Consider the following 25,355-nt stretch of genomic DNA (forward strand, 5'->3'; position numbering starts at 1 on the left):
CGGATATACGTAGCTGCCGCTTGCACTTATAAGGGGAATTATCCACTGCTACTTTTTGCAGCGATATATTATTAGTATTATTAAAGATATAGTAGCGATGCGTGTTGGCCCGTGCATCTCTAATATAAGATATATATTGAAATTACCCTGAGGTTAAAATCTTATAGATTTCTTTGAGTGCACTTTGACTTTACTTAGATTTAAGTTTAGTTAAACGAGACAGATTTATGTGCACTCTATGGATCTCAGCTTTTTTTTTATTCACTATAGGTAAGCGCTTGACCACAATCACACCTGATGGAAAGTGATGATGTGGTCTAAGATGGGACGCGTTTACCTAGAAGGTGCCTATTCACTCTTGTTTTAAAGATACCCGGATTGTAATTGGTAGGAAACACAGCTTGAGAGTAAAAATGAGTCTTGTTTATGTCAGATATAATAATATAACTTGTCTGTCTCGTTTGAACTGTCTTCAATACGCTCCATAGATCTGAGTTTTTTTCAGAACTGTATATTGGCCAAGCAGTGGTATAAAGTTCGCTTTGGTCTGCCGTTTTTTTTAAACAAATATATTCTCTTTCTGGTTGTTAATTAAGTAAATAACAAAGGAAGGAAGAATGGCAAAAGTCTATTTTGAGGAAAATAGACATTTTTATAATTTAAAAGAATTGAATTATAAAAATGTCCCTTGAATTAATGAGGATTTAATTAATTTTGTGAAAAAAGGCGTTGACTACGCATGTTCGTAACAAAATGTAAATCAAAGAGTTCCCACGAAATTTAAAAAAATTATATCCGTGCCAACGAAGTCGCGGGAACAGCTAGTTTATTGTACTTTTTATAGGTGAAACATCTTACGGAACTTTGAGGATCCCATTTCAATACCAAACCCTGGCGAACCTCGTGACATTCAACAATATGAGTCAACTTGTTACCAAATATCAACAAGCTTAACAAAATACTCTAGGGCCAGATTAATTCGACCCAAGCGTCTCAAGAGTACTCAACTATAACAGTGTTAGCTTGACACGTAACCACTTCGACCTTAGTTACCTTATCTACACTTAAGGTTAGTTTACATCTTTCGAGTTGGTCTGTCGATATGGTGAACTTGATCAAGTACCTATTGTCCTATTACCTACCTACTAAATGGAAATCTGAAATCGACACTCAGTTGACGTGTGCATATGAGTTGTGTCATCTTCAGGACACCAATTGTATTTATATGTATCTGAAATTCAAAATGTAACACACTCGAAACTGCAATTATATTTTGTTAATATTACTGGTATGAAAAAGTGAAATCGTCACAAATGTCAACTGGCTAATAAGAAAAATTACAAAATACACCAGTGCCAGATTAATTAGACCCAAGCGTTTCAAGAATACTCAACTATAACAGTGTTACCTTATCTACACTTAAGGTTAGTTTACATATTTCGAGTTGGTCTGTCGATATATTGAAGTTGATCGAGTACCAACTAAATAGAAATCTGAAATCGACACTCAGTCGATGTATGCCTACGAGTTCTGTTAACCTCAGGACACTAGTTCTCTCATCTGAAATTCAATATGTAACATAATCGTAAATTAAAATTTGTTTAGATAATATCCTGACATTATGTATGAATTGTTGCACGTAGCATAGTTGAAATTTTGATGTGCAGAATGACGGGTACAGATCGAGTTAATTTTCGATCAAAAATTTTATTATAAGTACTTAAAGTTTTACTAAAATTTAACGCATTCAATTATTCGTAGAATTACTATCTTTAGATCTACTCCTTATTATTTAAAGAGCGTTTATATTAAAGTATAATATAAAAGCACTATAGTTGTTACAAAATGTTTCCAGGGGCTCCATTACGGTAAAATGACAGCTATAGTGTGACGATCGCAATCACCTCTGATTGGCCGACACGCTCTCGCTATTGGCTAAAATGCATTCTTAAAGCAGAAATACTACTATTGATTCTGCCAATAACAGCTATTGAGATTGTAACCATGATTGATGCAGCTTTTTCGTAATCACAATCGTAATCGAACAAAATATGAACTCCCCAATAATATGAGACTCTATTTGGCCCAGTAACTAACTATCTTAGTGTGAATAGTCCTTACCTTAGTAGGTACTAGTACTCGTAATTTCATTAGTTTTACTAACTTTTTACTTTAGTTTGGAACTTTGGACAGCTGTCCGTAAGACAATGTTATAAGAATTTTTATGATTGTGAAATTCTAAAAGGATTTAAAATGAAAGACTTTGAACACAGTTTCAATAGAATTTATTATTTCACGACTAGTGATAAAATCTTTGGACAATAACGTTAAATTTTTCGATGAATTTGGTGAATTGTTTTTGGTTTTGAATTTATAACTATTTTTAACATTTGCGTAGATTAAAGTAAAAAGATAGATAGAGCCTTCGTGAGGAAACACGTATTATCGTATTTATAATATTAGTGTACGACGTATAGTGCGAGCAACACAAGTAGTCCGATCTGAAGTTGCACGATGGAAGTTTGCGCAATATACTAAAAAAAATTAAAATACAGCAGCCCGGCTGCAACATTTTGTACATTATCAGGGGGCACGGCAGTGCCCCCGCCAAGACGAGCCAAACGGCGGCCGGGGCGCTACGTACCTTTTTCTCGAAGTGTTTCGCCGTATTTTCGACCCGTCATAACTTCGGTCTGGATGACGCTAGAAAGCTGAAATTTTCAGTATAAGGTGTCCTCAGCAAATTTACCAAATATACTAAATATCAAATATCTAGCTTTTATGGTTACAGATTTATTGATACCTAAAATACGCCGATTTCGTCCCTCACTGATGATCATCAAAACCTCTACTCAAAACCTCTAAGGTACTTCCCGAAGTCCTAGAAGACTGAAATTTGGTATGTAGACTAGAAATTGACTACAAACTACAGGAAAATTAAGAAATTGGAAATGCCCCCCCTCTACGCCTCTTACGGGTGAAGCAAATCTGTAAAATCTGTCGCTAGAAAGCTGATATTTTCAGGATAAGATGTCCTGGGCAGATTTATTAAACGCATTGAGTATCAATTGTCTAGCTTTTATAGTTTCAGATTTATTGACAGTCAAAACTTCTAGTCTGTAATTCTAGGGTACTTCCCGAAGTCCTAGAAGACTGAAATTTGGTGTGTACACTAGAAATTGCATACAAACTACAGGAAAATTAAGAAATTTAAAAATTTCCCCCTCCACTCCCACGTATGGGGGAAGCAAATTATTTGTAAAGTCTATCGCTAGAATGCTGATATTTTCAGGATAATATGTCCTTGACAGACTTATCAAACGTGCCAAGTATCAATTGTCTACCTGTTATGGTTTCAGATTTATTGCCATTCAAAACCCCTCTAGTCAAAAGTTCTAAAATACTTCCCTAAGTCCTAGAAGACTGAAATTTGGTATGTAGGCTAGGGATTTCATTAAAACAACAGGAAAATAAACTTTTCCCAGTCTGTACATTTAAAAAATGTGTTTCCTGAAGTCCTAAAAGACTGAAATTTGATATATCTGCTTTAAAATTGAGTTGCAAGATTCCACCCAAACAAACATAGTTACATACATTGCAAGAATAAAAGCTTTTAAAAAAAGAGGTAACGATAGAGAGCGGGCCATGAAAATGATGTAGGTACCTACAAAAAATAGATCCAAAAAAAAAATCTAGGGCACCTGCCAAAAAGAAATGAAATCCCACCAAAAACATTTCATGTAAAATGTTGCCAAGACTCACAAGTTCATAATGCTTTCACTGTTAAAAAGTGATGAGATCTCTAGTAGAGCCAAGCCCCTAGCTGAGCTTAGAATTGCGCTGCCCATGGGACCTATCCCAAGTCCAAAGTATATAGCTCTTAAATGCTCTTGAGTATATCACATTTATAACAATAAAGAACAAATAACTCTACTTACAAGCTCTGATTTTACAAACCCTAAATCTTGATTAAAAAAGTACGGCTTGGCCGTTTAATGTTCGTGAAAGCATTACATGGCATAACATATTATATTAAGGTCATAAGGAATAGTTTGTTCGACAATTACTAATTTTTATTATACTTCATGATTGTCGCACAAGCTATTCCGGGCTTAAATGTCATATCAGATAAAAGTACCACGAACATTAAACGGCCAAGCCGTCCTTTTTTAACCAAGATTTAGGGTTTGTAAAATCAGAGCTTGTAAGTAGAGTTATTTGTTCTTTATTGTTATAAATGTGATATACTCAAGAGCATTTAAGAGCTATATACTTTGGACTTGGGATAGGTCCCATGGGCAGCGCAATTCTAAGCTCAGCTAGGGGCTTGGCTCTACTAGAGATCTCATCACTTTTTAACAGTGAAAGCATTATGAACTTGTGAGTCTTGGCAACATTTTACATGAAATGTTTTTGGTGGGATAATAATATGTCCCTACACAACTATGCTACAATAGGTACGTGACAATTCTTTAGCCTTAAACGAGAATTAAGTCATTTACAGTATGATTGGTTTTGTTTTGTGCCAATAAGGCTAGTTCTATTTAGGCAGCTTTAAATTTTGTCGTACCATCTGTCCTGTTCCTTAAGTCTTTGAATTACATATACAAATATTACAAAACAAGTTTTATATATAATATACAAATTCTTAATACTAATAATATATAATACGACTTTACGATTACAGTGGAATGTATAATAGTATTTTTTTACATAATTTGCTTATGCGATAATATATTGTCCGGTTCTTATTATTCATTAGGTATAAAATTTATTAATAATAAGTTAATAATATTTCGCTGTATATTTACACTTATTTTATATATTATTACCTAAAACTAATTCACAACGTATTTTCTTTTTGGATGTTTTGTAATGCAACGTCACGTTATTTTCAAGCAGTGAAACAGCGCTATACAGGATATCAAGACGAGCATTGGACTCGACTTTCTTGAGTGACCTGAAAATAAAAATACAAAAAATTAGATCGTCACCTTAAAATGCCTTTTAAATCAAAATATAAAATCTAAGTAAACTCAATAAATTAATTTTCATCGTCATCTATGAGTATTTTGTACCCATCGCCTGTCCCACACTATAGTGCAGATACAATAAATGTAAAAATTCAAAATTCAAATTATTTTTATTCAATTAAACTTTTACAAGTGCTTTTGAATCGTCAAATAATTTACCACTGGTTCGGAATGCCGTTCCTACCGAGAAGAACCAGCAAAAAACTCGGCGGCTGCTCTTTTCAATTCGTCAATTTACAATAATATTCCATACTATACAAGCAATTGCTAAAGCGAGTCAAATCCATGGTTTTTTATCATTTACATAATCCTCGATTGTGTAATAAGCTTTGCCAGGAGATACTTTTAATGGATTTTTTAAACTTTTGTAAGGTTAAGGTTTAGGTGCTAAACGACTTACGGCCTTTGACTGTACATACCGTGATCGCGCGCAGTGTGTGCGTTTATGAAAGCCGGCTCCTGATCGACGGGCGGGGGATCTGTAAACGAAACATGTTTGTTTCACAAATAAATAAATAAAATAAAATACCATTCCTCTGTATTTTACTTTGTTGTTAGAGTATTTTAAATGTTTGCCTTCACAATCAAGTGCACAGTGAAATTGTATCTGTTGTCGTTACTAGTGATTTTTTGTTGTTTTTTCACCAACTATACAAAGTTGACCAAACAATCAACTGCAGGTATATTTGGTGCCTAATATTTTTCAATATTTTTACCAACTCCAGATGCTATTAGTATTTAATTCAGCAATCAGTGTACGTCAAAAACGTACGTACGAAGTTTCGTACTCGGGTATTTTTCCGACATTTTGCACGATAAATCAAAAACTATTATACATAAAAATAAATAAAATCTGTTTTAGAATGTATAGGTAAAGCCCTTTTAAAACCTCACTTAGTATAGTTATCTTTCTTTGAAAATTGAAAATTAAATTATTATCTGTTCATGAACACATTTTAATTTTTTTGTGACGTAACCTCAAATTTCCGAGCAAGTGGGGCAAAAATACTTTAAGCTACATAAATTTTCGAATATTGTTTTAAGTAATTTATTAAATGATTGCTAAAAGTTTTACATGGAATAATTTTTTTTCTATACTCAGTACTCACCTCTGTAAAATATATCCCTCTTTCTGCTGAAATAGTTAGCAAGAGGTATATTCATGTCGCAGAGGATTTCCACAGTGGGAGGAAGGGAGTCTATTTTGACCACCGCACTCGTTAGCGCTGTGTATCGGCCCTCGATGATCTTGATTGTTGATTTTGCATTTAGCGGCCTGGAACAATATTTTTTTTAAATAAAAAATAGCAAGCAAACGAGCACGCGGGTCACCTGATGTTAAGTGATTCTGATTACCGCCACCCATGAACATTTGCAGCACCAGAGGTACCGCCGATGCGTTGCTGGCCTTTCAGGAAAAAAGGTCAAAATTGGTTAAACGGGTGGGCTGTGAAGAGGTAACAAACAGACGGACAGCACGCTTTCGGATTTATAATAGGTATTAGTACGGATTTATTTTTGACTAGCTGTTGCCCGCAGCTTCGCCCGCGTGGATTGGTCAGATCCCCTGCAGCATCAGGATTGAGGAGTTGGACTCCAAATTTTTTATGAAACAATTTCGCAAAGTTCCTCTATCGATTAAAAAAGACATGACGCAAATCGGATCAGAAATCTCGGAGATTTCGGTGCACATAGGTAGAAAAACACAACTCCCTTTTTGAAAGTCGGTTAAAAAAGTAGCCTATGTTACTCCCTGGTCAATTCTCTACTTGTCTGTGAAAATCCCGTCAAAATCGGTTCAGCCGTTCCCAAGATTAGCCTTTTCAAACAGACAGACAGACAGACAGACAGACAGACAGACAGACAAAAATTTTAAAAACGTGTGATTCAGTTATAGTATCGTTCAAATAACCATATGACCTTAATATGCGGTAGTTATTTCGAAATTACAGACAGACACTCCAATTTTATTTATTAGTATAGATAGAAGAACACCTAACCATTTCAAAATATCCGGTATGTTCTAAGAGCCCAATAAGCAATAACAAAGTGTCCCCTACGAGCTACGTAGCGTTCTCGTAGCGTTCTCGTAGCGAGGTGCAAATACCTGGGGGACAAACTAAATCCGGCAGCGGGCATGCACCGGCAGGCGGCGGGGTTGTTAGCAAACTCGCGAACATCCGAATTATTTAGTCCGTAACTCTAAGGTATTGGAAACCCACGAACCAATATTGCTTTAATATAAAGAAACACTTTTTTAAACGATAGCCCAAAAAAGGAGTGTAATGTTTTCAGAGTTAATGTATATGAGTAACTTTATTCCACGATAACTTCCAAATGTCTGAATTTTTTAGATTTTATGGGGTACTCCATACCAAGTAATAAGTGCTATATTAACTTTTTTGAATTGCAATTGTGCGTTGTGAGATCTACTTTTCCTGGGAATACTTCGGTGTCGGAGCAAAACGGGCGTCAAGTGTGTTTTACGGGATTTGTGTGGTGAGCGTTTTGTTTGCTTGCTGGCTGGCTTTTACTGTTTAGCAGTGGTAGGGCGGGTGGTATATTTCGTATGCTGCATGTGCACCAGATTTGTCTGTTTCAGCAGATCATAGCAAACTAAGGTTCCTTGTATAACCGTTCTATCTAAATGGCTAGTCATAACGAAAAATAAATTATGTTGCTCTAATTCAATTATGGTAAGCAGTGCTTTTATGCCTTTATGAACTGTAAACCACTGTATGATTAAATGATTGATTGATATGTACCTAAAGAAAAATGCCAGCTAATAAAGCGAGCGGTTCATAATAAATTATGCAGCCGTACGTTTCCACAGGCTAAGGGACATCCAAGTGAGTGTTCAGTATTATTCGAAGAGCGATTTGGGACGCCCGGCAAGTTTTCCAAGTCTACTCACAGATTATTAGAATCGATGAATATAAAACGAGATAATACGACTGGAAGTCATATTATTAGTTGTTCTTGTTTTGTTTGAACAAGCAATGTAGTGATATCCATACTAATATTATAAACTAGCTGATGCCCGCGACTTCGTTCGCGTGGATGTAGGTTTTTTTAAATTCCCGTGGGAACTCTTTGATTTTCCGGGATAAAAAGTAGCCTATGTGCTAATCCAGGGTATAATCTATCTCCATTCTAAATTTCAGCCCAATCCATCCAGTAGCTTTTACGTGAAGGAGTAACAAACATACACACAAACACACACACACACACATACAAACTTTCTCCTTTATAATATTAGTGTGATGCGAAAGTGTGTCTGTCTGTCTGTCTGCTACCTTTTCACGGCCCAACAGTTTAACCGATTCTGACGAAATTTGGTACAGAGTTAGCTTATATCCCGGGGACGGACATAGGCTACTTTTTATCTCGGAAAATCAGAGTTCCCACGGGATTCCCAAAAACTCATCCGCTTTACCGATTTGTATGAAATTTGGTACCGCGTTAGCTTGCGTTCCTGGTATTGACATAGGCAACTTGTTATTCCGGAAAATCAAACAATTCTCACGGGATCTTAAAAAACTTAAATCCATGCGGACGAAGCCGCGGGCACCCTCTATTTTTTAATATAAGAGTTTTATTTTATTTCACGACTTATTACCTCCAAAATAATCCCTCAACTTTAATCGAGTATTAAATAAATATTCTAAAAAGTTTTTTCAAACAGTTTTCTTATGACTGTTATAAAAAAACAAGGAAAATAATCGGTGCCGAATTAACCTCATCCTTTTTTAAGTCAGTTAAAGACCTATTACATCTATTACACATATTAGTATTTTCCCTAGCATGGAATCTCCCAGACAAGCAATGTAGTTAAAAATCTATCTCTGCTTTTGGCATCGTATATCACAAATGAACGAACCAATTTCAATGTGTTTTTGCATTTGCATTGCTATCTGGGATTGAAGAACTTCTCAATGAAATTGAGATAGTATAATATAAAATTTAAAGTGTAAATGCATGCGTCTGTGTAAGTACTGAAATGTATATAGTAATCTTAATGTAAGTGAACAGTATGTTCTTTTTGAGAATAAAATTCTTTAAACCGAAACCGAAATTCAATAATCGCATGATAAAAGAAATTGTAGAGAGTTGATGTCGTTGAAATAAAGAAATGCCTCTGATTAATATTCATCATCACCATGATCAACCCATCGCCCGCTCACTACTGTGTATGGGTCTCCTCTCAGAATGAAGAATTTGGCCATAGTCCACCAAGCTGATCAAATGCGGATGGGCAGACTTCATACATTTTTGTAAACATTATGGATACCTTTCAGGCGTGCAGATTTCCTCACGATGTTTTCCTTCACCGTTAAAGCAAGTGATATTTAATTGCGTAAAATGCACATAGCTCCGAAATGTTAATATTATTGGCGTCACTCAGAAAAGCAGGTATTATTTAAATATTTTTATCGAATTATTGGAATGTTCTCTCCAAAACCAACACAAAAAAACACAAGTTTAATGTGCAAGGTTATCCGAGAGTTTTAATCTAAACAAACTAATGCCAAAATAAATAATTTAATTAGAGCGTGATTGCTATCACAACATCTAATTATCCAGTTCACAACCCAAATACCGAAAATATGCGATATCGCTCCGAATCTCAGAAGGAGACTGAACTAAAACCTTCGAAACACCCGTATTTATGCAAGTTAAATCTTGTTGGCCTCCTAGCAACAGATTGTATGACATCGAATGAGCGAAATATCGATTTTATCAACCTACCTGCATTACATAAACTAATAATTTTATATTATTGTTAACAATTCAAATCAATTTTTAAAAGTAACCTTACAGTTCGGCCGTCCTGAATTTAACACGTCCTCGTGTTTCTAATCTATCTTGTCATGTCAGTCGCGGGCTTCCTTGCCCTAAGTCAAATACAAATCATGGGCTATCCTGCCCTCCGTCAAATCATTAAAACCTACCCTTGAACTGCCGAACTCTCAGTTTTAATATTCAGTCAACAATAAATCCAAACGACTAAATTCTCATTCGATGTATACAAAATCTGAACCACTTATTGCAAATTACTTTTCACTACACAAAAGACTAAATTCTTTAAAAAAAAAACTTAAAATTTTAATCACCAAATCAAACTCAATAAAATTTTTAATCAAATGTGGGTTGTTTACAAAAAGATACCACAGCGAAATTAAGACTACGTGAGACACGTCCCGCTTCTGAATTATTGGCGTCACTCAGAAAAGCAGGTATTATTTAAATATTTTTATCGAATTATTGGAATGTTCTCTCCAAAACCAACACAAAAAAACACAAGTTTAATGTGCAAGGTTATCCGAGAGTTTTAATCTAAACAAACTAATGCCAAAATAAATAATTTAATTAGAGCGTGATTGCTATCACAACATCTAATTATCCAGTTCACAACCCAAATACCGAAAATATGCGATATCGCTCCGAATCTCAGAAGGAGACTGAACTAAAACCTTCGAAACACCCGTATTTATGCAAGTTAAATCTTGTTGGCCTCCTAGCAACAGATTGTATGACATCGAATGAGCGAAATATCGATTTTATCAACCTACCTGCATTACATAAACTAATAATTTTATATTATTGTTAACAATTCAAATCAATTTTTAAAAGTAACCTTACAATATTCATATTCGAGTTAAATATTTTCATAATAATATACAGACTCGTACAATGTTAATAACTCAATAATAATGGTCCTCCAGGCACCTATAACATAAAGCTATGACGTTTGCCTCGGGGACACAATTACTACATAATTTATTGACAGTTCAAATTAATACAAACAGTCCAGTTCTGGTATGTTTTTTATTCTTTGACTGGTTTTTGTTTGTGTTTCCATGATATCGCTAATTACAAAGTGAAGGAACTCTAGGTATGATCTCGAATCGGCGATATGTCAAATATTATTTAGGCTATGGGTGATGTGGAAAAAATTTCGTTTCATAGCCTACCTAGCGTCAAATGTCGGGAACATTTGACGCCTGCCAATGACGTCGAAGCCTCACTCTTTGGTACAAGTTACCTCACTGTCGTAAACTGTGACGTCTATTCAAACGATTGATTCCCTCATGTCATATTTTGGTTTTGTACGCTGAATAATAATAGCCACTGAGCTCATTTGATATTTATTTTGAACTAGTTGATGCTCGCGACTTCGTCCGCTTGGATTTAGGTTTCTCGAAATCCCGTCAGAACTCTTTGATTTTCAGGGATAAAACGTAGCCTGTGTGCTAATCCAGGATATTATCTATCTCCATTGAAATTTCAGCCAAATCCGTCGAGTAGTTTTTGCGTGAAGGAGTAACAAACATACACACACAAACTTTCGTCTTATAATATTAGTGTGATCAATTGAAGGTTTTGTACCAAAAATTATTTTATTAGGTATCACTTCCAAATTTCTGCTTCACTCAGTAAACTGACTAAACCAACAGAACCAACCAACTCTAAATGAGCTCAGTGATTATCATTCAGTCTGGAACACTGAGTTAGCAAACTAGCCCGCTGACAGAATATTTACCATAGATACTCGTACAAACGTTCATATTAAATGGTGTACCAAATGCGTGCTCGCGAGTGAGACAGAAGCTAAAAAACGCATGGGAATAGAAGAGATGGGCTCTACAAATGTGACCCAAATGCAGTACTTTGAAGTATTCACCTTAAATGCACCATCCATATCTGCTAAAAAAAGGTAGGATCAATGATCCTGACGAAAATAAAAACGTAATTAGGGAGAAACTCAAAACTTCTCGAAAACTAGAATAATGTAAAGTAATTTTTAATATGCTAATTATTATAAAACAATTAGGGGTGGATAACATCAACAACAACATCAAAACAACTGATTGTTATTGGTTTTTCGGTGTATCAAAGTACCTTTACCTGTCTGTGTTTTTAATAAGTTAGTTAGTAATTTTGCTTTTGTAATTAAAACAGTGTAATCACTGAATTAATTGAATATTCATTATACGATACCTACATAGCCAAAATAAATTATTATATGTATAAGCTAGAAATTGCTTACATGAGTAAGTAGGTACTAACCGCGAATATTTCTATAAATAAATAATTCTACGTAGACGTACGTCTACAGCTCAGACTACTCCTTGAAACTTTTTGACCTTAACAGGGCTCTCTCCGTCACTCGTTTCCACTCGTTTCATACAATCGTAGTTCCAATTTCATTTGAATGTTAAGCAACCAAAGTCCATGAAATTTTGCAGACATATTCTAGAAACTAATATCTGTGTCTGTGGTGTTTTAGATTTTTCTAAAAATATGTAGTTTTAAAATTACAGGGGCTCAAAGATTTGTATGAAAATTTTAAGACCGCGTAACTTTGAAACCGAATATTTTAACAGAAATCTGGAAAACCACAGACATAGATATTGGTTTATAGAATATATGTGCAAAATTTCATGGACTTTGGTTGCTTAATATTCAAATGAAATTGGAACTACGATTGTATGAAACGAGTGGAAACGAGTGACGGAGAGAGCCCTCTTAAGATTTTTGTATAATTATTATATTAGATTCTCTCTTTTTTTCAGATCCCTTCTAAGCTTGCTTTCATATTAGACTTACCGCTCTTATCATCACTTACCACTAGGTGAGATCGCAGTAAAGGGCTAACTTGTATCGGAATAAATAAATTAGCTATAGATAATTTAAAATGGTTAGCAAACTTAAAACTACCAGCGAATGAAGATTTTACGAATTTCGGTAGACCCTCTATTTAAAAATTACTAAGAAATAATTTATTTTTGACCTAGGCATCATCCCCATTATAGTTGTACCGTAGAGATTATCCGACGGCAGTAGGACGGATTCGTTGTGTTTTCCCGTCTGTGGAGATGGCGCCTTATGCTGTAATTATGACTTTTACACTTCAAATAATGACTTCACAGTACCTCGAGCCCGGAACCCGATACTCATTATATCGTATGTTAATTACACAAAGTGTGGGTGGATTTTAATTACAGCATATCAATTGATTAAATTTGCTCGTGGGGTTATTAATTTTTCGATGTTTGCCGACAGTGCCGTTCGTAATTTTAATAAGGTAGGTAACTTCCCGGTGATATTATTATAATTAATGCCATCGTTACGGAGGGATGTTAATTTTTTCATAATTAGATAGTGATTATTTTCTTTGTAATTTGAATTAGAAAATAGTTTATTATGCCTATGAAAAGGAACGATTTTAATATTCAACTAAAATAAACAAACTGTTGATTAATAATAAATTTAAATTAAGTAGGTATAGATATCTAGTAATCGTGTTATAAAATAACTAAATCATAATGCTACTTTGCTCGCTATTATGATTTAAAAAAAAACTAAATGTCCAACTCGCACTTGACGATTTTTTAAGGTGTCTTTTTTAGGTGTTATATTTGGGTAGGTACATACTCGTACCTGTTTCCTGCCAATATGACGAGCTCGGGCCTCGGGAACACCCCTTCCACTGAACAGATGATGTTCAGGTATCCGTCGTTCAGTCGGTCCTGGATCATGTCGAATCTTGTCTCCGGTACTGTAAATAATAAGTAGGTATTTACATATTTTTTTTTATTTCATAGTGAAAAACTTAGGTGTCATTGTATTTTCTAAACATGAATAACACTTTTTAAGGTTCCGTACCTCAAAAGGAAAAACGGAACCCTTATAGGATCACTTTGTTGTCTGTCTGTCTGTCTGTCTGACTGTCTGTCAAGAAACCTATAGGGTACTTCCCGTTGATCTAGAATCATAAAATTTGGTAGGTAGGTAGGTCTTATAGCACAAGTACAGGAATAAATCCGAAAACCGCGAATTTGTAGTTACATCATTAAAAAAAAAATTAAAATGTGTTTCAATTTTCAAAATAAGTTAACTAAACCAAGTGGGGTATCATTATGAAAGGGCTTTACCTGTACATCCTAAAACAGATTTCTATTTATTTTTGTGTATAATAGTTTTTGATTTATCGTGCAAATCGTTGGAAAAAATAGCCGAGTACGGAACCCTAAGTGTGCGAGTCTGACTCGCACTTGGCCGGTTTTTTTTTTCATTGCCATCACTACCCATATTATAAACGGGAAAGAGTGTTTATTTGGTTTGTTTGTTTGTCTTCGATTACGCCGCAACGGAGCAACGGATTGACGTAATTTTGTGCATGAATATAGTTAAAGATCTGGAGCACAGTGATATCTACTCTTGAAAGCCGAAAAAATACTATAAGTATAGACAAAGCTAATAATTTAATACTTTGATGAAGTCTGTAGTAAAATCGGCGCCGCAAGCGTACGCGGGTACAAATTACACGGTAATCAATGAGCCGATTAATTATTCATGCACTGCTTGGTAATCAGGAAGCTAACCGAAAACAGAGGAATTTTATTTACCTCGCAAATATACTCGTAATGCGGGGGCTTTTACCAAAACCAAACGTCAGAATTGATGTGACTGGATGAGGGAGAAATCATTTGCATAATATTCAATTACTGTGTCATAATTACGTAGGTTGAAAAACTGGTAGACAAGGAACCAAAAGCTATAATATCATGGACTTACGCAAAATAACGCTTGCTTCTATACTACATTTAAACTGGTAGACGTTATGGGTCTCAATGTGTTAGAATAGCGCGAATGGTGCTAGAAAACGTAGCGTTGAAAGACCCCTATTAGGTGGACAGAAGACATCAAACAAGACCACTGGATTCAGGCGACGCGGCGCAAGACTGTGGTGTGTGGGAGTCCAGAGTCCAGCTACCTATGTCCAGCTGTGGTATCGGTTAGTGACAATGATGGGCATCATAATGACTTATTTTATAAAAGGATCTTACAATATCTTCATTTCAAAATTTTGAGAAATTTTGAATGAGAAAATGTCAATGAAGAAAAGGAATCTTAGAATAAAGAAACCGTCAGCTGAAATAAAAGAAACAAAAAGAACAAAAAGGGAAAGATGGAGCGGTACGATAGCAAAAAAAAAATTTTGGAGACCAATAATATCGTCAAAATTGGTTAAACAGATGAATCGTAGCAGATAGACAGACACACCCTTTTGCATATTTATAATATTAGCAAAGATATCTTGATGTTGTCTATTTGTAGAATAGGTAGGATACGTAAGTAGTTAGCATAAACTATGATAATGATATTGATAAAACCAACAGAATATAAACGTGTAATGTATTTAGATGTCGTCAAAATGCAGCATTGTAGAGCATGTTTCAAATAACATCCAACGGTTGGGGAGCACGCAAGCAGTAGGGTACCTGTAGGTGTAATGTGGATATAGATTTACTAGATACGCTTTATCCGTTATTTTAATGTTTAAACTACCGTGAGTGATTTCCATGAGTGATGAAGATCAGGAGGAACTGTTGGGAGATGATCTGTAGCCTTATCACAGCGGTCTGTAAGGCCCGCGGCGCATGCGGCTCGCAGAATTTACAGTACATATTCGATTACTGTCCTCATATTCGACCTCCTGCCCGCTGGACCGATGACCTGAAGAAGGTGGCGGGGAGCGGGTGGATGAGGAAGGCGGAGGACCGTGTTTGGTGGCGCGCTCTTGGAAAGGCCTATGTCCAGCGGTGGACGCATACAGGCTGATGGATGGATGGATGGATTCGATTACTGTATTATCTATGGTCTCAACTGCGACGCGTAGCAAGCCGAGTTCCTATAAAAAAGGACCCTTGATGGTTTCAAAACTAGTCGGGCTTAATCGGCTAAATACATGAGTAGAGCTGTTACATTCTATACTTAATCCGTTAGTCAAAATTAGTTGATTTTCGTATTGGCAGAGTGACCAAGGTAAGGAAACTCTTGGTCTTGATCCTGAATCTATCAAATATTAGACTGGTGGTGAAGTTAAATCAAAGACACTATGTTTCATAGCCTACCTAGCATCAAATGTAGGTAATATTTGAAGACAGCCAGTGTAGATGACGTTGCGACGTTTGCTTACAAGTCTGTGATATTGGTCAAAAAAGTCATTCTATACTATGAAAATGTACGGCATCAATCGTTATGCGTCTGATGCAGGGGACTTGGAAGCGAAGTAAGGAAGGATTTTCGGAAATACCACCTGAGCAATGAAAGCAGGATTTTTGAATTGATATATTTTTTAAGTATGACACATTCAGTAAAATAGTTTCCATATATCATCGTCTGATCACTTCGAATATTGATGGGTTTTATGGTATAAGCAAACCGGTCATTTGTATTCCATTAGTCTGTACTCCTTCCCCATTTTTACTGCGCTCCGCCAAGCCAATACTTCCATCCGTTTTATTTTAACCAACAATGGCCGGCCTTGTTATTTCATTACCGGGATGCTCTTTGGCTTTAGGGTTCTTTAGAAAAATTAGTAAACCCTGAAGGTAGATCGACGCGTTGTGGCTGACGCGACTATACTCTATCCCCGGAAAGAAGGTAGTATAGCGCTCTTTCTGAGTATAACCGTAGAAATGATAGAGACAAAAATCTCAGTGGGCGTTAACCATTTTGAGTCACTACCCAATCACAACGTGTTTTTAAAAAACATTCGAAATTAAATTCAAAAATGTTTTCAAAAATCATTCGAAATTCAATCAGAAAAATAGTATTTTTGTAATTGGTTAGTGACTCAAATTGGTTAGCGCCCACTGAGATTTTAGTCTCTATAATTTGTATGGTGTTACGTCACATAGAGAACTTCTTTCCACGGATAGAGTAAAAACACTATGAAAATGTCTAAACTCTTGGAAGCGGTACCATACGTTTTCATAGTGTTTAGTAGTATTGTACAAAACTTTCTTAATGGTTTATTACTAGGTTAAAGATAGGACCCTACCTAGGAAAACTCCTAGTATTTAACCAGACCAGAGTCTTTGTCTTTCTAAAGCAAAGTTAAAAAGTTCTCGTTACTCAAATAGAGAAATTGCTATCTTACTTCTTTCCTCGTTAACGATGAACAAGAACTCGTGTTTAAAGTTTCATAGTTAGAGAGACACTGAGTCTATCCAGTCTATCTATGTACAAGAACGATTTTGCTATCTATCATTACAAATATTTCATTGTTTGCTTTACTTACCATGTTTTTTTTCTCATATATTCATTACCATTTTAACCGAATTTTGGATACAGCAGCCAATTTAAGTAGAAACTAGACAACTAAAGAAATATTATAATGCACATAATGTAGTGCATAATTTAGTGCACTGCTTTTTAAATATTTTTATTCAGATACAAGTTAGCCCTTGGCCCTACGGCCATCCAATAGGGCTGAAGAGAGATCAAGGCAAGACCAACACGGCTTTAAGACGCGCTTTTCGAGGTAAGGGTTGATTGAGACAAATCAAAACATTAACACAAAAACAAAAAACTTGAAATAAAACTTGTAATTTGTAAAATAATTATGTATTTCACATAAAATTTTTCCCATAAAAATGTATAAAAAAATTACAAATCAAAATTGGAACAATACATTAATCTACCGAGAAAAAAAGTTTTTTATGGTTCCGTAGTTTTAGTTCAGTAGCGACAATATTGCGAACAGTTAATTTCATTTCCATTTTCAATCTAAAAGCCTTTTATACAAAATATACTCTTTTATTACTGCCAGTTCACAGTAAATGATTTCCCATTCAACATTGCCCATTAATGGATTTACTGAACATAACACACGTTTCGAGGCTTTCTCGTTAACGCTTCCCACACTGCAGTCGGCTACGGGCAAAGTTGCGCGAAGTAATTTCCGTTTCATCTCAACTCACAAAGCATATAGCGGCGCACGAATACGAATACTTGCTAACAGCGTGCGGGAAGTTGTAACAATGTTATGCTATTTATTGGAACAATACCTAGCAATATTTGATTGCGATTCATTCAGTGAAGATAGTTTTCAAATCAATACTAAAGAGTTATTTCCAATATAGATTAAATTATTATCACTCACATTTTTATTTTTAAAACTTTTTGTTTAAACATTTTCAGTCTTATAAATTAAGTGGGTTTTGCAAGTTTGTCAACACTTCTATATAAGAAATATTGTACTATGTTAACACATAAAAAAAGTATAGAAAGTCTAATTAAATACTAATTGACATAACACTCACAATCTTGACATAATATGATGGTTTTATAGATTATTATTAGTAAAATTAGTCAGTTCTCTGCATCAATATAGAAACATTATACAAATTTCGAGGCTTTCTCGTTAACGCTTCCCACACTGCAGTCGGCCACGGGCAAAGTTGCGCGAAGTAATTTCCGTTTCATCTCAACTCGCAAAGCATATAGCGGCGCACGAATACGAATACTTGCTAACAGCGTGCGGGAAGTTGTAACAATGTTATGTTAATGGAACATTACCTACTATGATGTCTGATTGTGAGATATTTCTTAAATTGATTCTGAAATTATTTTAGTTTATTTCGAAAATTATTTGGACTCTGTTAATTTAATTTTGTAATACTAAATAAGAATTTAAATTATCATTATATTTTTTTTGTTTTCGGATAAAAGTTTTATGATCGGAAAGCACCTTATTTGATAAATAATAATAATATTGTATTGAAATTTAATAAGAATACGATATGTTTGAAATCGTGGATAGGGCAATCTAAGCACAGCGTATGTGAAAATCTATGGTGAAAATCCGCTTTAGCGCAAGGTTCCCACCGTTGCCCAAAACATGTATATCAATTGTCCCAACTTTATGATTGCTAAACCAAATCGTGGGCAAAGTTCCCCAAAGTAATTTCCGACTCGTCTCGTGTAACAAAGCATAATATTGCGGCTTACGAATGGTTTAAGGCACGTGTAAAGTTTTAACAATGTTCCATTATTTACTTATTTGATACGTCGACGTATGATAAGAATATGGCATGGAACATGTGTGAAAGGTTGTGTTGCGCTAAGTTATAATTAAGTTATAATAATGTTTGCTTACACCTCTAACTTTTTGGAGTTACGTGTGTTTTAAGCAATTAAATATCACGTGTTTTAACGAAAGTCGTGAAGAAAAACATCGTGAGGAAGCCTACGTGCCTGACAGTTCAACTTAATGTGCTTACTTACAGGTGTGTCAAGAGTGCCAATCCATACTTAGTCAACAACGTAGTGGACTAAACTCTTCTCATTCTGACAAAATACACGTACTCAGTAGTGATCCTGTGATGAGTTATGGGACTAAGGAACTATTAAGTACTAGCTGATGCCCGCAACTTCGTTCGCGTGGATGAAGGTTTTTAAAAATCCCGTGGGAACTCTTTGATTTTCCGGGATAAAAAGTAGCCTATGTGCTAATCCAGGGTATAATCTATCTCCATTCTAAATTTCAGCCAAATCCGTCCAGTAGTTTTTGCGTGAAGGAGTAACAAACATACACACACACACACACGCACACACACACATACAAACTTTCACTTTTATAATATTAGTGTGATTTAATGCTTTCAGGCATAGATTTTCTTACGATGTTTTCCTTCACCACTAAAGCAAGTGATATAATTATTTAAAATGCACAGATCTTCAAAAATTCAGGCGGGCATACTTGGGATAGAACCTCGAGCTCCTAAACCGGCCGCCAAATTGTACTACTTACTATTTTTGTTGTGTAATGTTTTATTTTAGTCTTTTTTTTATGATTGTGCACAATAAAGCATATTTCAATTTCAATTACCACAACTATCGCTTTTACCGATACGTACCTACAGTCAGCAACAAAGGTAGGTTTGCACCCGTCCATAAGCACTTACCTATACTGGCGGATGCGAACTTAGCTTTGTTGCTGACTTTACCTACGCCATCACATAGAATAAGGCTTACCGAATATGGTCATTGGGCGGGTCCTCTCGTCCTCAGAAAGGAATGTGGACACCACGCATGTATAGTTGCCGGTCAGCTCGGTCCCAGGGGACAGGATCCGCAGTGCCCGGTGCTGCGTGTAAGGGTTCTGCGACACTTTGTATGAGAGATCCAACTGAAAAGTGATAATATTTATTCAATTCAATTCAAAATATTTTTATTCAATTAAACTTTTACAAGTGCTTTTGAATCGTCAAAATAATCGACCACTGGTTCGGAATGCCGTTCATACCAAGAAGAACCAGCAAGAAACTCGGGGGAATTGCTCTTTTCAAAGATTAATAAAAGAATAATTTTGTTTTTAAATCGTTTTAGCTAGTGTTTATACCCTATAAAAATACGTTTTATCTATTTAGTAAGTGCTTCAAATATAGTTAAATTTTAAATATAGCAGCTAACAACAACAATATACCTATCCATTTCATAGAATTTTTTATAAATTCATAGATTTTGCTTGCGGCTTTATAGACAGAGAGCCAGCGAGTGCCCGACCTTTGTTATTTTATAAAAGCTGAAAGTTTCTCTGCTTATTGCCCCCAGCTCAGGGAGGAACGATCAGCGACTATGAAGTTTGGATCAGAACCCCGTGCCAGACACTCTTAAACAGACTTCTTGTGTCCCAGACCAAGATTCTTTTTTAAAAACAAAAATAGCTATCAAACGAACAGGTGGGTCACCTGATGTTAAGTGATTACCGCCACCCATGAACATTTGCAGTACCAGAGGAACCGCCAATGCGTTACCGCCTTTCAGGAATTTGTTGTTACGCCGCTTGAAAAACCCCATGTTGTAATTTAATGGGAACACCGCAGAAGGGAGTTGATTTCATAGTTTGCATGTGCGGGGAAAAAAAGATCTGACACAACGGGCGGTCGAAGTGCACCAGACACCCAGGTGGTGAGTGTGATCCTTTATATGTTATTGATGCACCAAAGGAAATATTAAAGGTAATAATAGGCCTACCTTATGTTTTAACAATCCCAAAGCTTGGGGCTTCTGAGGAGGGATCCACTGGTATACGGGATGTGACCTGTCCATGTAGAACCACTTCACCACCAGTCCCGTGACGTTGTTGGTGACGAAGTCACAGTCCAAGGTGATGGCGTCTTTGGTACCATACTGGAAGACCTCTGGCACGCGAATGTTCATGATGCGCACTGATTGGACACCTGAAAAAAAAAGACTTCAAATTAATCTTATTAAGATTGAAACTTTGGTTGCCTGGAAGAGATCGCTAGCGATAAGGCCGCCAAATTGTACCTACATATGTCATTTTTAACAGGGCTCTCTCCGTCACTCGCTTCATACAATCGTAGTTCCAATTTCATTTGAATATGAGACAAAGATATTAGTTTCTAGAATATGTCTGCAAAATTTCATGGACTTTGGTTGCTTAATATTCAAATGAAATTGGAACTACGTTTGTATGAAGCGAGTGACGGAGAGACCCCTCTTAGCAATTCAAATCAATTTTTGAAAACAACCTTACACTTCTCTATTAGTAACAAAATAAAGTAAGACTAAGGCTCAGGCTCTCCAAATGAAGATGTATAAAACAAATCTTCCAAGAAAATTGATGTAACATAAATTAATATTCAAACTTATTCAAACATTAAAATATGGATTATTTCCCAGTAGATTTTATTCTAGCTAACCCTAAACCGAAGAATAATTACTTCGCTTATTTAACTCGGAGCCAAATTGCTTGTGAAGCCGAGAAATTCTCGACGGATCAAGAATTGGGAGGAACGACAATGGAAATAAAAAACCCGCCAAGTGCGAGTCGGACTCGTACACGAAGGATTCCGCATCATTGTACAAGGAATCTCAAACCAGTACAATAGTAAAAATTTGAAAGTTAATGCTTTCATCGCCATTTTGATGGAAATTAATTTAATTAATTAGTCAGGAAATGGTCGGGAACGCAAATCTTAAGTTTTTGTGATGTAACCACAAATACATGGTTTTCAGATTTTTAAGACATTCTGCGTCAACGGAAAGTACCCTATACTTAGATTTGATTCCCACATATTGACAGGCACGGCAGACAGACACCCAACGAAGTGATCCTATAAAGTATAAGGGTTCCTTTTTCCTGTTGAGGTATTGAACCCTAAAAATTATACAAAGTAAAACGCGACAAGTCAACAGTCTAATAGATTATTCCGCCTTTAGGGTATTTACCTGCGCAGGGTTTTAATAAATGTCGAGGTATTTTCCCATCATAATACTAAAACTGTTAATTTTGGAAGTCACTCAAGGGAATTTGTTTCGTCCAATATCGGACGATGTAAAAAGTATTGGAAATATTTTAGTGGATGAATAACAGGGTTAACAATTTCAGAATTTTCAATATTATTTTTTATTCGATCGATTACTATTGGCTTCATTGATCATGCCATTGAGCTTACCAATTTAATAGGAATAGTTACTTTTATATTTTTACTGGATGATATCATTAGATGATGGAATATAAATTCAATATAAATTTATGGGGGCTCCCATACAAGCCTTTTACCTACATATAAAAAAGGTGCGAGATTTTGTTTTCATACTCTATCATGTTTAGAACTCATTGAGTACGAAAATGAAATTTCGACAAATTATGAACCGTATACTGCATTTAAATAAAAAAAATACTGAAAACAACAATTTATAAAATTGTAAGCTGTGACCAAATCAAACGAACATTTTTTTGTGTTTTACTTTCACGGCTTATTAGGTTGTTCTAGTTCGGAAATTGATTATTTATTATTTAAGTCAATTAATAGTTTTATAGAGTGTTCTATAGGAAATGGTGTAAGCAGAAATTTTAGTCGATTGAAACTGTAAAGTTCCTGTCTTCAACGAGAAAATGCGTGGAATCGTACGCAATGTTAGTCTCGCATCACACGAGTATCAACTAAGTTAAATACCGTGACTTTGTAATGCCTATATTTCCCTACAATCGGGGTATTAAACTAAAAATCAGGAGAGAAAATTTTACTCATAAGTATACTTGAGAGACTTTTTAACATTTGAATAAAAATAATTTTGGTACTTATATAGCGAATCAGTTGTTGTTTTGTGTCATTAATTGAATCGGTGCCAAAATCTATTATTTTGTAATCCTACCAGATATTATGACTATTACGGAAAATCAATGAAAATTACGAAAAAAGCTAATGCTAGTTTTCTAGTAAATTTTTCTCGCAATAATTTGACAGCTGATATAAACAAGTGTAAATTAAAAATTTATAACACCCCCGACGATCCAAAGTATTTGAGTTTTCCAAAACATCATTTTCAAATAAATAATTATGTATTTAGGCAACGTCCATCTTGACAGCTTGACATTTGTCTATTGACATAATATTATGAACCTAACGGTTATCTAACCTTCTTTCTACAAGAAAACTAGAAAAGAGCTGATAACTCTTAAACGGCTGAACCAATTTTTTTAGATTATAGCTAAGAACACTCTCGATCAAGCCACCTTTCAAACAAAAAAAACTAAATTAAAATCGGTTCATTCGTTTAGGCGCTACGATGCCACAGACAGATACACAGATACACAGATACACACGTCAAACTTATAACACCCCTCTTTTTGGGTCGGGGGTTAAAAATATAGTTCATTATGGCACGATGGTACAGTTAAAAACCTGGGGAGTATAAGCTATGTTGTATCCAGAAAATCAAAAATTTTCCACGGGATTTTAAAAACCTAAATCCACGCCGACGAAGTTGCGATCATTATTACTTCTTAAAAACAATACCTACACGGCAGTTTTTAATAATTGTTTTCGGTCATTTAATCATTGCCAAAATTAATTATTATCTAGGTGTATCATTCTATCAATAATTTCACGAAAAATCCCTAAAATTATGCTAAAGCTAATCATTCACACCTGTCTATTTAAATCGGATAATAAACCCTTCTCTATTTTCCACGCAATAATCTGACGGCGGGTCGAAGGTAGTGTATCTTGTCGGGCACATAGTTTGTGTGAAATATGATTAAATTAAACTCTGAAGGTAATTAAACAGTGCATTGTGCAGTTTTTACTATAATAAGATGCGTTTTAAACTCTCATCAAAAATAAGATGGCAACCATATAATTAATTAGTGTTTTCTGTCATTAACTAAATCAGTGCCAGAATAATTTATATTACTATTTCATAATCCTATCAAAAAATCAACAAAAATCAAGAAAAAATTTAGTTCATGCTTACGCCTTCAATCATTCACACCTGTCTATTTAAATCGGATGATAAACCCTTCCCCATTTTTCCCCGCAATAATCTGACGGCGGGTGAAGGTAGACCCTGTTGGGCACATTAGGCGTTCTCTCACGTGGAAACATTATTATCGCGGAAGTTTTACCTATTGTTTTTATGTGTATGTATTGGATTGTTGTTTAGATTTTTACAATCGATTTGTTTGAAGTGCCTTGTTGTGTGAGCATGTTAATAGTTTTGTTTTTAAATTGTTTTAGCTATTGTTTATACCCTATAAAGATACGTTTTATCTATTTAGTAAGTGCTTCAAATACCTATAGTTGAATTTGAAATATAGCAGCTAACAACAACATCCTTTTACATTTTTTCAGGTCCTCGCACCACAGAAGAAGAGATTTTTATGGGCCAAGGACACACCTATGTTACCTATATCATCATCTTCTCAACCCATCACCACTATTGCCCGGCTAGCACGGGCAGTAGATAAAAATTATATCCCCCGATTATATCCACTGATGTCATAAAAATCAGTGGATATAATCAGGGATACAATTTTTATCTACTGCCCATGCTAGCCGGGCTGGGCACGAATTTCCTCTCAGAGTGAGATGGGTTTAGTTTAAACGATTGATAGTACATCACGCAGTCCAAGTACCAATAAGACCTTTGAGATCATTATGAAGGATTACTCTCAGGTGTGCAGATCTCACACATTCCTTTATTTGTGAGTGTAAATAAGTTATGGTAGTATAAGTATAAGTAATAAGTTATAAATAGATAGGTACAAACTTGCATAAAGAGTATACCAAACATCAATTTTAATTCTAAGCTTACTACGGTAGTCTTTTTTGTATTTTACGTAAAAAACGTCTAACATGCAACGAGGTACTTCAAGGTGGAAATATGAATTTCGCTGGCGTCTATCGCGACCATAAACCGTGACTGGGGGTGATCACTGAACCGTCGAGCACGGTGCAATACTTTAAGATAGTTAAAACCAAAACAATAGAGAGGTTTGCATACGAGAATTACATGGGCTAAGTTAAAAAAAAAAAACCCCTGTCAAGTGCGAGTGGTACACGAAGGTTTTCGTACCATGCATTTCGTTCAATTTGCATGGCGACCATTTTGTAATTCACCGTCTGGATTTTTCATTATTTGTAGTTATAGCTGTAACATGAATATAGGTAGATCTAGATATACACTATTAATTAGTTTTTTAAATACCCC

The 25,355-nt window shown here is 35.3% G+C and overlaps 1 protein-coding gene across 2 annotated transcripts in view; it reads right to left on the reverse strand.

The window, feature by feature from the left end:
* Positions 1 to 4,452: 4,452 nt before the first annotated feature.
* LOC123865971 overlaps positions 4,453 to 25,355 on the reverse strand; it is a 124,044-nt gene continuing 103,141 nt past the window's right edge. For both annotated transcript variants that reach the window (XM_045907231.1, XM_045907230.1), the window contains exons 2-7: positions 20,868 to 21,073; positions 19,866 to 20,019; positions 13,479 to 13,596; positions 6,143 to 6,309; positions 5,453 to 5,512; positions 4,453 to 4,960 (exon numbers count right to left, since the gene is read on the reverse strand). In XM_045907231.1, coding sequence (XP_045763187.1) covers positions 4,884 to 4,960; positions 5,453 to 5,512; positions 6,143 to 6,309; positions 13,479 to 13,596; positions 19,866 to 20,019; positions 20,868 to 21,073 — 782 coding nt within the window. In that variant the 3' untranslated portion in view covers positions 4,453 to 4,883. The remainder of the gene's footprint in view (positions 4,961 to 5,452; positions 5,513 to 6,142; positions 6,310 to 13,478; positions 13,597 to 19,865; positions 20,020 to 20,867; positions 21,074 to 25,355) is intronic.

The sequence above is a fragment of the Maniola jurtina genome, chromosome 6 (genome assembly GCF_905333055.1).
Source record: "Maniola jurtina chromosome 6, ilManJurt1.1, whole genome shotgun sequence".
NCBI classification, from domain to species: domain Eukaryota; kingdom Metazoa; phylum Arthropoda; class Insecta; order Lepidoptera; family Nymphalidae; genus Maniola; species Maniola jurtina.